The 12,754-nt window shown below is 43.1% G+C and overlaps 1 protein-coding gene and 1 long non-coding RNA gene across 4 annotated transcripts in view; one reads left to right on the forward strand and one right to left on the reverse strand.

Annotated features, from left to right (window-relative positions):
* Positions 1-425: 425 nt before the first annotated feature.
* fam131ab (family with sequence similarity 131 member Ab) overlaps positions 426-12,754 on the reverse strand; it is a 23,340-nt gene continuing 11,011 nt past the window's right edge. For all 3 annotated transcript variants that reach the window (XM_008308775.3, XM_008308776.3, XM_008308774.3), the window contains exons 2-5: positions 12,177-12,270; positions 11,876-12,058; positions 6,157-6,288; positions 426-5,260 (exon numbers count right to left, since the gene is read on the reverse strand). In XM_008308775.3, the coding sequence (XP_008306997.2) occupies positions 4,608-5,260; positions 6,157-6,288; positions 11,876-12,058; positions 12,177-12,270 (1,062 nt within the window). In that variant the 3' untranslated portion in view covers positions 426-4,607. The remainder of the gene's footprint in view (positions 5,261-6,156; positions 6,289-11,875; positions 12,059-12,176; positions 12,271-12,754) is intronic.
* The window catches only part of LOC107988504 (uncharacterized), a 21,485-nt gene continuing 15,366 nt past the window's right edge, over positions 6,636-12,754 (forward strand). The window contains exon 1 of the long non-coding RNA XR_003049594.1: positions 6,636-7,953. This is a non-coding gene — a long non-coding RNA (uncharacterized LOC107988504). The remainder of the gene's footprint in view (positions 7,954-12,754) is intronic.

Consider the following 12,754-nt stretch of genomic DNA (forward strand, 5'->3'; position numbering starts at 1 on the left):
GTACACCCCCACCCCCCCACCCCCGTGGCCCTGTCTCTGTGGGGGGGGTGGGGGCTTTGCTGTGTCTGTCTGTTTTCAGTTTAAATGAATTTTTTGGACGACTGTCTGCAGCCAAAACCCTAAGACACGTGTCAAACCTAAGGCCCGGGGTTCAAATGCGGCCCGCCATGTAATTTTGTATGGCCCGCTTAAAAATGAACATTTGTAACTTGACTCCATTTGTCCACTAATGTCCAACAGTTATAGACATTTCTATATGCTGTATTTAAGCAGTGCCACTTGTAACTGGAGGTCTGTTGGTGTGGTTTTCTAACATTATTGTAACTGTTGTTTGTCTTTTTCTTGTCATTTGTGGTTGCAGTTTGACTGTGTTTGGAATTTAAATTTAAAAATTCAATTTTAGAGACTATCTCACAGTTTGTTTGTTTTTTTGCCTCCTGTTTTCTGTTGTTATCAATGTACTTATTCCTTAAATACTACAATAAATTAATGATCAAAAATTGGCTTGGATCAAATATCCATATCATGTTTGTTATATTTACCTCATTTTGTTAGATATGTGTTTTGTTGTAAAAGCAAGGTCAGAAATATTATTTTCAAAATAACTTGTGTTGACACAGTGTACAGTACACTGTAGTTCTCAGTGGAATGAATTCACGCTCGTCATCTTGGACAGCCTGGTGGAAATGATGCAACAGTGTCGGCCCTGTTTACAGGGTTTGTCCTAATAGTGGTGAGTGGCGGCTGGTGGTGTGGGCGAGAACGGCCCCAGGGCCACGCAGCTTCGCTCCAAAATGGAAAATAGGCTGAGGGATGACAGGATCAGCAGCAGCAGCTGAATATTAATGCGCTCCTTCTGCCTTCACATTGTCCAACAGATGTTTTGATGTCTTTTTTTAGCACTGACTTCGTCACCACCACACGCCGAGTCACTCGGAGACACAAAGGATCTGGAACACGCCGATACAACAAGACGGGCAGAAGTAAGCAACTATTTTTTTTCTTTCAAACTTCTGTGTTTAATCAATGGGTTCTGGAACTTTCTTTAGTGATTTAGTGTCTAAACAACTCTGCTGTGGATTTATTTCAATAGACCTGTGTAGATAAACTGTTGCATCCATCCAGTGCCTTTGCTTGACCAATGCAACTGACAAAATGGCACAGCCCAGAAACACATGCGCACACACACACACATTTGTACAAAAAAAAGTGCACGTTTTACTCTAAAGATCTGTCAGACTCAAGGACAAGACTCAAGGGACGAACCTCTGCTGCCGTTCTGCAAAAATATTATTAATCCCAGGTTCTGGCAAAGAGCACTTTCCCTTCATCACCTGTCGCCGTTCTCAAACAGAGAAGAGTTTTCTAGGCCATCAAACCTGAAACTATGCCACTTTAGAGACTGCTGGTAGGAATGAGGCAGAGAAGATGAGAGAGAAAAACAGAAGGAGAAGAAGCCGGGGGAGGAGGGGAGGAGGGGGAGCAGGAGCAGGGGGAGCGAAGGGATGAAAGACGAGTGGGTGAAAAAATAAAAAGACAGACAGGGGGGAGAGATAAGCATCACCTGTTCGTCAACCAGTTTTATAACGACGGGCTAATTGCCTGTCGGCACAGGTAGCACTCAGATGTCCTTTTAGTTATGTAATGAGTCCCACGTGGGGGACAAAGGGAGGGAAAATGGAGAGAGAGAGAGAGAGAGACAGTAAAGGAAAGAAGGAGAGAGAGAGAGAGAGAGGGGAAGGACGCAGACAAAAGGCCTGGGTGGGATGTGGGGAGTGGGGGGGGGGGGGGGACAGGACGTGGCAGAAGGATGGAGAGGAGAGACATTCATCAGGCTGTCTGTGTGTCAGTGGGACATTTTCTGTCCTCATGGGGACAAAGTGTTCTGGCCAAAAAGGACAAAAAGATAAGAAATTCACCAATGAGCTGCGAGAAGGACTGGGGCTAAATTTAGGACTGCGTCATTAATGAATGAATTAGCAAATGAACAAATCGACATCATCTTCAGTGTAAAACAGATACACACAGTGTGTGTGTGTGTGTGTGTGTTCTCTCTCACCACTCTGTCGACCTTTGTTTTTCTTTCTCTCTCGTTTCCACTCTGTCCTGCTCATACACACACACACTCATACGCAGGCTGCCTTGGGGACAGGACGAGTGACAATTACACCGAAATTGCGAACAGCATGGATGTATAACAGCGGGAACAGCGAGTGCCGCACTCTGATCACTGCGCTCACACAAAAGCCTCGTCAGATTTTAACGTCCACCAAAAAGGCAAGTGACACAAATGGTTCTGCCGTAACCTCTGCAGGAGGAAACAGAGCCTCAACTTGGCTGAAAGTAAAGACATAAAAGAAGAAGAAGGCCTGAGGGACAAGACAGAATGGCTGATGGTTGACGATGGCGACGATGACGATGATGACAGTGCAACCTGGGAGGTCAAAGGTGAAGAATGAAAGGCACAGCTTCGATGGTTCCTCCTGAGTTGTCACTGTCTAATCAATTCTCCAGACTCACCATTTTAATGTAGCTGCTTGAAAAATATTTTCTTTTTTTTTTTGCCTGAAAATATACAAATATATATATATTTTGGTTTTGTAACATTTTCATTTCTTTACCAAAAAAAACCAGCTACACTAGTTTAAATTTTAAAGGGAATCGCTGCGTCTGTCTGATAAGTTTTGGATTAAATTGACTGCACAGTGCAGAAACTTGAGGAGTTGTTGACATCATACAATGTGGATTTACACCAGTACACAACACAGCCACACACAAAGACACACAAATTAGAATAGACACAGCTACGCAATCCTTGAAAAAGGACACACTGAAGATCTATGGAACAGTCGGACAACAGACGTGAAACGAGGATGTGGGGAATGGATCTGTGCTTTAATTATTTGTAGAAAACAACTTTGCACACAGCGAGATTCTTTCTCTCTCACACACACACACACACACACACACAGAGACGATTTAGGATCAAGTGGTGTTATGTGAGCGTGAGCAGAATGCATTGATGCCCTGGTCCGATGGGATTTCCTGAGTTGTATGAATGATGGTCCCTCTGGGAGAACCTCGGTGAGGTTCCTCACATCCTGATGGAGATGGAAGTGCCCTTTTGCAAACATCATAAAAATCAAGAGAGCAGTTTACAGTAAAAGGTAAAATTTCCCACAAGGTTGGTTTAACGGGGGGAAAGAGAGAAACAAAAAGAAGCGTTTTTTAACAAAAGAAAAGCAGCAGCTCTTTATGAGGATCATGACATAAGATAATTACAAACAATCTCACAGTTTCCTCTTTTGAAATAACAAAAAAAATAAAAACTTTTTGTTCACATTTGTTGTTTGTTTTGTTTGTTTTTTTCCAGTATTTTTTGTTTGTTTTTTCCCCATTGGACAATATCACACAGTGATAACAAAGAAAAAGAGAAATCTACAGCCACGTTAGCTTCGTGCAAAAAACCACATACACTGTCACGCCGCAGAGGCAAAGAGCGATCAAGCAAGACAAGGCATACAAAAATATAGAAAAATCTCCAGGTCAACTTTCTGTCTTCAACCAGAGCTACTTCCTGCCAAAAGGCCTGGCGTCGAAGAGTCGCTTCAGGAACATTCTTAGTTTTTCGTTGTTGTCGATGTCACTGCTGCTGCTGCTGTGGTACAGCCCCACAGTTCTTATGTTTTCCACACAGGAAACCACAGAACCCAGTAGCTGTAACTGGTCTTTATGGCAGACGTCCATCACAGTGATGGACAGAATGACGTGAACAACGACATATTTGGAGTGATAGAAAACTAGTACAATGAGAGCGCCGTATCACATCCTTTGTGACAAATCTTTTTTTTTAAACTTTGTTCATGTAAAATACATAACTACGCCCTGTCATTTTAAAGACATTCCAGCATTTTATCATAATTTGCAGACAGGGTTGAATCGTTTGGCATACTCAGCAAGCCATGCCCAGAATGGATGCACTTTAGGAGGGAAGAGGGCAGAGATGAGAGAGAGGGAGGGTAGGTGCCAGGATGCGGTGCCAACCTGCCTTCCCTCTACGTCCCTTCTGGTGGGAGGTGTTGGGCAGAGGAGGACGTATTATACAGAACAGCCAAGATTACAGACCGTGCTCAGGGGCATATAGGCCCGTCGATTTAACCACTTGCAAAACACATGCAAAGACAAGTCAAAGAGTTCTGGACTCAGTCTTCAGTCTGCCTGCCCCCACTGGCATCAATATTTGGAGTCACTTTCACAGAGAGGAAAAAAGGGGATGGAGAGAGGGACGGGGCCAGAAACCCAAAAAAGGATAAGCAAACTGTTGGACTCCAGTGACGGTTCCAAAACACCTAAAATCAGAGCAAAGAAATGTTTGGACGCCTCAAAGAGAGCAGGGTTCAAAGATTAGAGGAGGGAAAGCGGTGATGAGGTTGGGGAGTTTAAATGCTGCAAGTAAGGCAAAGACAGGTGATTTTTTTCATTTTGAGTCAGCAGAGAAAAAAAAAAACAACATGCACCAAGGCTCAAACTTTAAAAACACCATGGAGAAATGAAAAGGCTCCAAAAAAAAGCTTGGAGGATGAAACACTGAGTCGAGGAGAGAGGAGTCATTGGTTGTTTGGTTCTCCAGCCCTTTCTTCCTCCTCTTCCTCTTCATCCTCCTCATCTAATGACACCACCCCAGAGGAGGCGACATCAGAGACCCTCCTCCGAGGGTCATAATTGGGAGGGTACTCCTCATCGTTTGCCTCCCCCTCCACCTGACACACCGTGTTCTCGTAGTCCTTGCAGGGTGTGTCGTCATCCTCACCGGGTGACAGGTACGTCTCGGAGTAAGACGTGGAGAAGCAAGGAGAGTCCTGTCCCCCACAGGGCCCGAGGCCCCGACCTCCCAACCCCAAGCTGCGGAATATACAGTCCCCCCCTCCAGGCCCGCTCTGTCCTACCCTCTGCAGTCTGGCCAGGAGCTCCTCCCCTCCCTGCAGCGCTGACAGGATCTTGGCAGCGAGTTCAGCGCCGCTGCTGTGGCAATGGCCACCGCGGTGGCCGCTCAGGTCGCGCAGGAGCGGGTGGTGCTCGTCCAGGCTACACACACTGGAGCACAGGGTGTCCGGGGACCCGGCTGTGGGTGAGGGTTCCCCACTGCCACCTCCTTCTCCGCTCCCTCCTCCTCCTCCCCCCTCACAACAGGGACCTCGCAGGTGTTGGCAAAGATGGCTGTGGATCAGGTCCTTTAAGTAGGGAGGATATGAGGGCAAGTCTACAGAGAAGGAGACACTGGGTTTTAATCATAACAATGCAATAATACTGTACATGTAGAGGAGTTGACTTAAAGACTTGTCCTCACACCTGAAAACTCTGAGCTGTGCTGTGTCTCTGAATTCTGACGGGTAACTGATGGAATGTGAAAATATGGGAAAGTCTGTTGGTGTGAACCGCGGCTTTGGACCCGTGAAAGAAAAGGAGTTGACAGGATGGTGCACTGATGCTGCTGCTCAGGCGATTTGTCTGGTTCAACACACCTGTTCACTCAGCTGCCACTTGTTTATGACGGTGATGTAATTTGAAGTGACACAAAATGCCTGACTTCACAATCGTCATCCATCTACATGTCCTCACGCTGACTTCTTTCCTTTATGCAGTGGCTTATTTAATCCACTATATATACATATATTTATATATAGAAACATATGATTGTATATGTTTATGTGTGTATATATACACTATATTTATATTATGTTAATGTGATTAATTCACATTAATTGAGATGAATCCATGGAGAGATAGATAGATAGAAGGATCAGCTGGCAGTCAGGGGTCGTATAGGGTTATTGGTGCTTCAGTGTAATCAAAGTGAAAGCACTGACACACACACACAGGGTCAACACACAGCGCATTGATAACCCCCTCACACACCACACTCTCACAGACACTGTCTCTGCTGCACAGGAAATCATATTAAAGTTGCAGGAGGGATATCAAATTTCGCTGAGGAACAAAAAAAAATGTCAGAGCAGAAAAAAAAAGTAGGGCACTGGGACAAAGGAGGATACAGAAGGAAGAGGACATGCAACAGGGTATTTAAAAGGAAGAGCAGGAAATAGAATCCTTTCTATTGCTGTCTGTGTGTGTGTGTGTGTGTGTGTGTGTGTGTACCTGTGCTTTGTGTGCTGGGCTCACTGGAAGGCGGAACCTCCTCGTCGTATGAGTCATCGTTGGACTCGTCACCGTCCACAGACGACCAGGCCCTCAGCTTGGCCTCAGCGATGGCAAACTGCTCTGCTACACCTTCAGAACACACACACAAACACACACACGTAAGCTGCAGATATTGACAGGAGTGAACACATTAATGGCAGGACAAATAGTTCCAGCTTGTCCTCTGGGTGTTTGTTGGCTAATGTGTGTGGAACGCCTCGCGATCAGAGCAGTCGTGCTCTGGTCAGGGGCAACAGTCCGATGTTTTGCAGCAGATATTTGTCTGGCGAACAACCAATCATGGCTGACATACAGGAAATACTGTTCAAATAGTATAAATGCCATCCATCCATCCATCCATCCATCCATCCATCCACTATCTACCACCTATATTTTTACACAGATGTTGAAGGCTCCATGGAGCCCAGGGTCTTTTGCATGGATGTTGAAGGCTCCATGGAGCCCAGGGTCCATTGCAGGGCCACAGATGGAAATAAAAAAAAAAACATTCAGACCTTTGGTCAGTGTTTTTATTAAATGACTTAATGTTGTTTTGCTCCTTGAAGCACCCAGGGAGAGACGCTAACATCTCAAAGCGTACTGTACTGTGTCTCGGCTGACTGTGCTGGAACATGGTAATTTACCATGTGCACACTCACGTGCATGTACGTGCACAGTAGCAGCCAGAGAGTGACACACCAGTGCCTGTCTTTGGCTACAAATGACTCAGCCTGTGCCAGAACGCACAGACCACATGGTCTAAGTGACCAATCACCTGCAATTACCATCAGCAGCTGACCCATCCCGCGTCTCGCTCCATCTCTTTACCCCTCCACTGCCACGTCTTTTCAAAACCATCTGTTTTTGTATTCCTCCCCCCCTTCACCCACTCTCTCCCTCATATCATGCTCTGCTCCCAATCGTCTTCCTCAATAAAGTGCCATATCGTCTCGCCCAGCGTTCCATATTCTTTCTGCCGTGTCTCTCACTTTTCATTTTGTTTTCTCCGACTCCTAACCTCCTCTCTTTTACTGACTCCGTCGCTTCTCTTTGTTTAGTATTCACCCGTTGTCTCTCACGACGAGTAATCGATGAACTCGTTCGTCTTTCACAGTGGCTGAGCCCTGAACTCTGTCACAAACACTGGCGCGTCTTCCAACAACAGGCGACTGAAAACATTGCTCTTTGGAAAGCATTCCAGGGATTTTTGAAATTCAGATAAATGTATTTCAACAAAAACAGAAGGTGTGACCCAACAGAAATGGATCCAGTCATAGTACTGTATCTCCTCTGTATTTAACCCCTAACAACAGGTACAGTCCTGTGTATGCACTGATAGGTTGTTTATGTCACTCTCCCTAAAAAATGTGAGTACTGCCCTGTAATTAGTTTTTTTTTTAAGTACTTTAGACATTAGTACTACTCTGTTCAACCATTCATCTTGTTGCTGTGGTTGACAAGTATATGGACCTAATTGGATGAGTGGGAAAAATAATTTCCTTCTTTTTCTTGGTTTTTAATAGGTTCAATTATTCCCTGGAAAATCTGTGTTGTTCACAATTTTATTAATTTGTTCCTTAGTTTGTTTGTTTATTTGTGTCTTTGGAGATAAAGGAAGACATAAGACAGAAAAGCGGAACCTTTGGCAGCGGAGCTGTTTCAGTTCAGGTGCCTCTGGGTGTGGCCGTCCGCTAATGCGAGGAGAACCGAGAGTTCCGGGCACTAATTGCTGCTGCAACTTGTCTGTTTTAACGGGTGAGTGGTCAAAAAATAAATAATATAATTGCAACCGTGAGAAATGAATTTGTATGGAAGCTCCGTATCGCTGCAATTTTTAATTATTTGTTTGTCTTGAGAACGTTTACAAAACGCGAAAAGTCGGGAGAACTGCGCTGTCTCACCGCAGCGGTAAGGTTTGTTCGCCCTGTGTTTTGTCTTGCAGACGGATCGGCGGAGATGGTTAAACGCCGCAAATGCACTTAAATATTTTTGATGTTTGATTCACGACCTTGCAATGGAATTGTGTGAACTGTTTGTCTGAAATGGAAATTGAGAAATGCACTTATATGGAAGCTCCGTATCGCTGTAATTTTTAATTATTTGTTTGTCTTGAGAACGTTTACAAAACGCGAAAAGTCGGGAGAACTGCGCTGTCTCACCGCAGCGTTAAGGTTTCTTCGCCCTGTGTTTTGTCTTGCAGACGGAAGATGGTTAAACGCCGCAAATGCACTTAAATATTTTTGATGTTTGATTCACGACCTTGCAATGGAATTGTGTGAACTGTTTGTCTGAAATGGAAATTGAGAGATATCCAGATATGTAATGTTTGCTTGTGGTTTGAATTTGTGTTAGACGCAACCTGTACTATGAATTGGGTTAATGGGTATATGTGAGGACGAGCCAAAGAAATTAAAAAAGAAAAGTCTTTGTTAATGACCAAATAAATATGTAAATCCTTCTTTGGTAGTTTGCCTTTTAAGGACTGAAATTTGGTTCCTCAATATTTGTGTGTTCTTTAAGCTTAGACTTAAGCTTAGACCAAACACCACTTGAAACAGTAGCATCTGTCTTTCTGACTCACCCTGTGATATCTAATTTTGGGTAACATTCCGATAATGCCGAAAGTTTTCTGTAAAAGACCTCCACACATGAAGATCGTTACATTTTATCGCTGTAGAAACTACAATGTGTTTTTTGTTATTGTAATGTAACCTTTATTCATCAGGCATTAAAAAAGAAAAGTCTTTGTTAATGACCAAATAAATATGTAAATCCTTCTTTGGTAGTTTGCCTTTTAAGTATTTGTGGAAATTAGACGCAACCTGTACTATGAATTAAGATTATCTGCTTTAACAGAATTTGTTCGTGGTCACAAATCTTTGGGTTAATAGGTATATGTGAGGACGAGCCAAAGAAATTAAAAAAGAAAAGTCTTTGTTAATGACCAAATAAATATGTAAATCCTTCTTTGGTATAGAACAGAAATTTGGTTCCTCAATATTTTTGTGTTCTTTAAGCTTGGACTTATTAGTCATTAAAACCAAACACCACTTGAAACAGTAGCATCTGTCTTTCTGACTCACCCTGTGATATCTAATTTTGGGTAACATTCCGATAATGCCGAAAGTTTTCTGTAAAAGACCTCCACACATGAAGATCGTTACATTTTATCGCTGTAGAAACTACAATGTGTTTTTTGTTATTGTAATGTAACCTTTATTCATCAGGCAAATTGACAAAGGAACAGCATCAGGGAGAGGAATGAACATTCTGTAGTAGTAGTAGTACACCTCCTGCGTTTTCATCTTTCTGGGTCACATCTCAGTAGTACACCTCCTGCTTTTTCATCTTTTTTGAGAATAATAACGTCTTTAGAAATAAGGTTCATATTTAATGAGTCATTCAGTGAGTCGTACATTTATGTATGAGTTTATATTTCCTTACATCTTGGTGTCCTTTGATCAAGCACTTTACAGATGTAACAGACCAAGTGAGAAGTGCTGGATGTTTTCTCAAACAGATGAACTCAGTTCTCACACCCAGAGGCAACAATCAATTTCAAATACTCAGCACAGTATATACGGTGTGAAGTTCAAAGTCAGTACGACTAACACATTTCCTTCACTGTTTGATCTTACACTTGAATGCACATTTCCGAACGTTGCCACTGACATGAATTGGGTCTTTTTGAATAATCGTGGGAGTTTCACATGGGTAAAGAATACTGAGGAGGGTTTTTATATAAAGAAGGGAGGGGGAAGTGGAGTAAATGTTGAGATAAAAGGGAGACAGAACAAAGAAAGGAAAAAAGGTGGGACACGGAGGAAATCGCTCAGTCACTGTGGAACTGGCCGGGAGCAAAACCTTACTGTGCAAATTAACCTTGAGAGCCTGCAATGCAGGGGGGAGTGAGGTGGAGAATAGGGGTGGGGGGAGTGTGTGTGTCAGGGGGGGCAGAGGGGAGAGACAGGATCTGCAGGAGAGACAGACACAGGTGTGGCATTAAAGAAGAAAGAATGTGAGGAACGGGGGAAATAAATGGAAAGACCAGCAGCAAACTGAGAAGGGGGGGGGGGGGGTTATGGGGGGGGGGTTTGCTGTTGTCTGGGCATAGCAATGATAGGTCACCTGTAGTGGATGGAGAAAAGAAAAATGACTCTTCATGCTTTATTCTTTTCTTCGATATTTTTGCTCAGTGGTACTTCACCTGTGTGTGCACCTTATGTTGACTGCAGACTAAATAATAAATAGTTTGTTCTTTGAGGAGGATGTACTGTATGTAGTGAAGAGAATAAAATCAAGGTCGTTGTCATGTGGGTGTAGTTTGGAATACTGAATGTCCTTTGGAGAACCTTAAGGTTATGGTGACTGACGACAGATATTTCTACAAGAAATCTTTTTGTGTTCAGTTTGTGATCAACAAAGGCTGTGTACATAGTTTGTACATTTTTGTAAATGTAAAGAGCTGATATGATGATGGTCAAAGCTGTGACCCCAAGATGTCTAGAACATTAACTATATTGACTGAGGTCTTCAACATGAGGTCCCCGACCTCTAGGTGGTCTGCCGGGGTACTGAACCGGGGTTATGAATCATTCAGGAGAAGAGAAAACACTGGCATTTTTTTTATCTTTGTACACATGCATATAATATACATATAACAATAAGATAATAATGCAATAGTATTTGATATGGTTCGCAATGTGGTATCTTTGTACACATGCGTATAATATACATACAACAATAAGATAATAATGCAATAGTATTAGCATCTGGCTAAGTTCTATCTCTCTGCGTCGTCGGTGAGTCCTCCCTCATCAGCTCTCTCACTACACACCGTGGCCTTACAAGGCTGAGAGCAGACTGCGGAGTATCAATTCCCCTGCGGGGAAGGTGAACTGCAGTATTTACTACAGGTCCTGCACCAGTCCAGAACTCAGAGACATGCAGTACTGCATCAGCCCTTCCACCGCAGACACACACTGTTGAGGTTACACTTCCGTTTACAATATCTGACAGAAAGCTGTGGTTCACCTGGAAAACAGCAGGAGTCTCCCCACAAGAACGATTCCTTTTTCTCTCTGTGACTTCCAGCCAGGTTTTCTCTGGTTTACACCGTCTTAAACTGGCAAATATATTCCTCAGAGATTAAAGTTAATCCTTAAATCACACGTATGTCTTAAGTAAGTTGTGACTCTTTGTCGTAAGCCTCAGGCTCACGGATCGCAGTCTACGAGGTCCAGTGAGACCAGCAGCCCTGGGCCGCGCAAATAAAAATGATTAGATTTGGAACCCAGTCATTGCTCCGTCTTATTTAATCTGCTAAATGTTTATTGATTCTGCGGTCTTTGGCTGCAGCTGTTTTTCATGTGACTTTATCCTGTTAGTGCAGGGTTTTATTTGATTCGCTGTTTATTTTACCTTTAATTTAACTTTGATACAAATGACCTTCACAAAATGAAAACAAATGCACGGGAATTGGCCTTAATTTTTTTTTTAAATCTGTAAAATGTCAGATTTCATATTGCATAACATTACCTTTTATTTTGAGTGCACTTCAGCATAAATTTAATCGACCCCAACGCCTTCAGAAAGCATCCTTAATCTCCCACATAGAATTCAGCAGAGCAGGAAAGTCAAATATTTGAGTAATAAAAGTCAGAAACTATAGTCTCACCAGCAGCGAAGCGCGCCTCCTGCTCTCCTTCAGTAAGGTCAGAGTAGGAGTTGAAGTCCGATTCCAGGGCTGCCGGAGTGTCCATGGGCTTACACCAGCCTTTCCACTCGATCAGGTGGGCAACTCTGCCCTGTGCCATTGCTGTGGGCTTTGTCACATGATCTTTCACCACCTGGGAAATACCTATAAGATAATGATTGGACATTACTCTACAGCACGTCATTATATCTGGAGTTACACTCACTCTCTGTCTGTGCAGGTTAGCATGTGAAAATGTTCAAAAATGATTTGTTCCACACACCATGCAGGGAGGATCTTGCTAATGCAGCAATTTCCTGGATGGTGAGAGCTCTTCTTGATTTTGGTAACATTTCAACGGTGTCGTCAACATTCACCTGCAATGACACAAAAGCAAAACAGTGTGAACCTGCAGGGCAGCTTACAGTCAGAGAGGTCATGACCTGAAGGAAAAGTGGTGAAAGTACCGTGTTTGATGCTTCACAAACAGGTAGTGAAAACAGCTGTGAAAACAATTCGGCAAATTAATGAATTCATTTCCTTTATTGTCGGAGTGATTTCTAAAACACTGAGCTGATTTTTGTAGATAATCTGCTGTTGCATCATTTAAAAAAGCTTTAATTGGAAGACCTTTTTTAACTGATGGAGTGATTGATTCTTCTTGATCCATTTTGGAAATTCATCCAATGAATGAATTTCCAAAATTGATTAATTTTGGAAATTCGTTCATTTTATTATTATAACAAAATCTCTGGACAAAAAAAAAACAAGTTCAGAGCCTGTTGGCCAGATGAGCAGACAGAACCAGACAGTGGACTAAAGCTGGATCAAATCTGTCTGCAGCATGTAAGTCAAACCACA

The sequence above is a fragment of the Cynoglossus semilaevis genome, chromosome 4 (assembly GCF_000523025.1).
Source record: "Cynoglossus semilaevis isolate Cse_v1.0 chromosome 4, Cse_v1.0, whole genome shotgun sequence".
NCBI classification, from domain to species: domain Eukaryota; kingdom Metazoa; phylum Chordata; class Actinopteri; order Pleuronectiformes; family Cynoglossidae; genus Cynoglossus; species Cynoglossus semilaevis.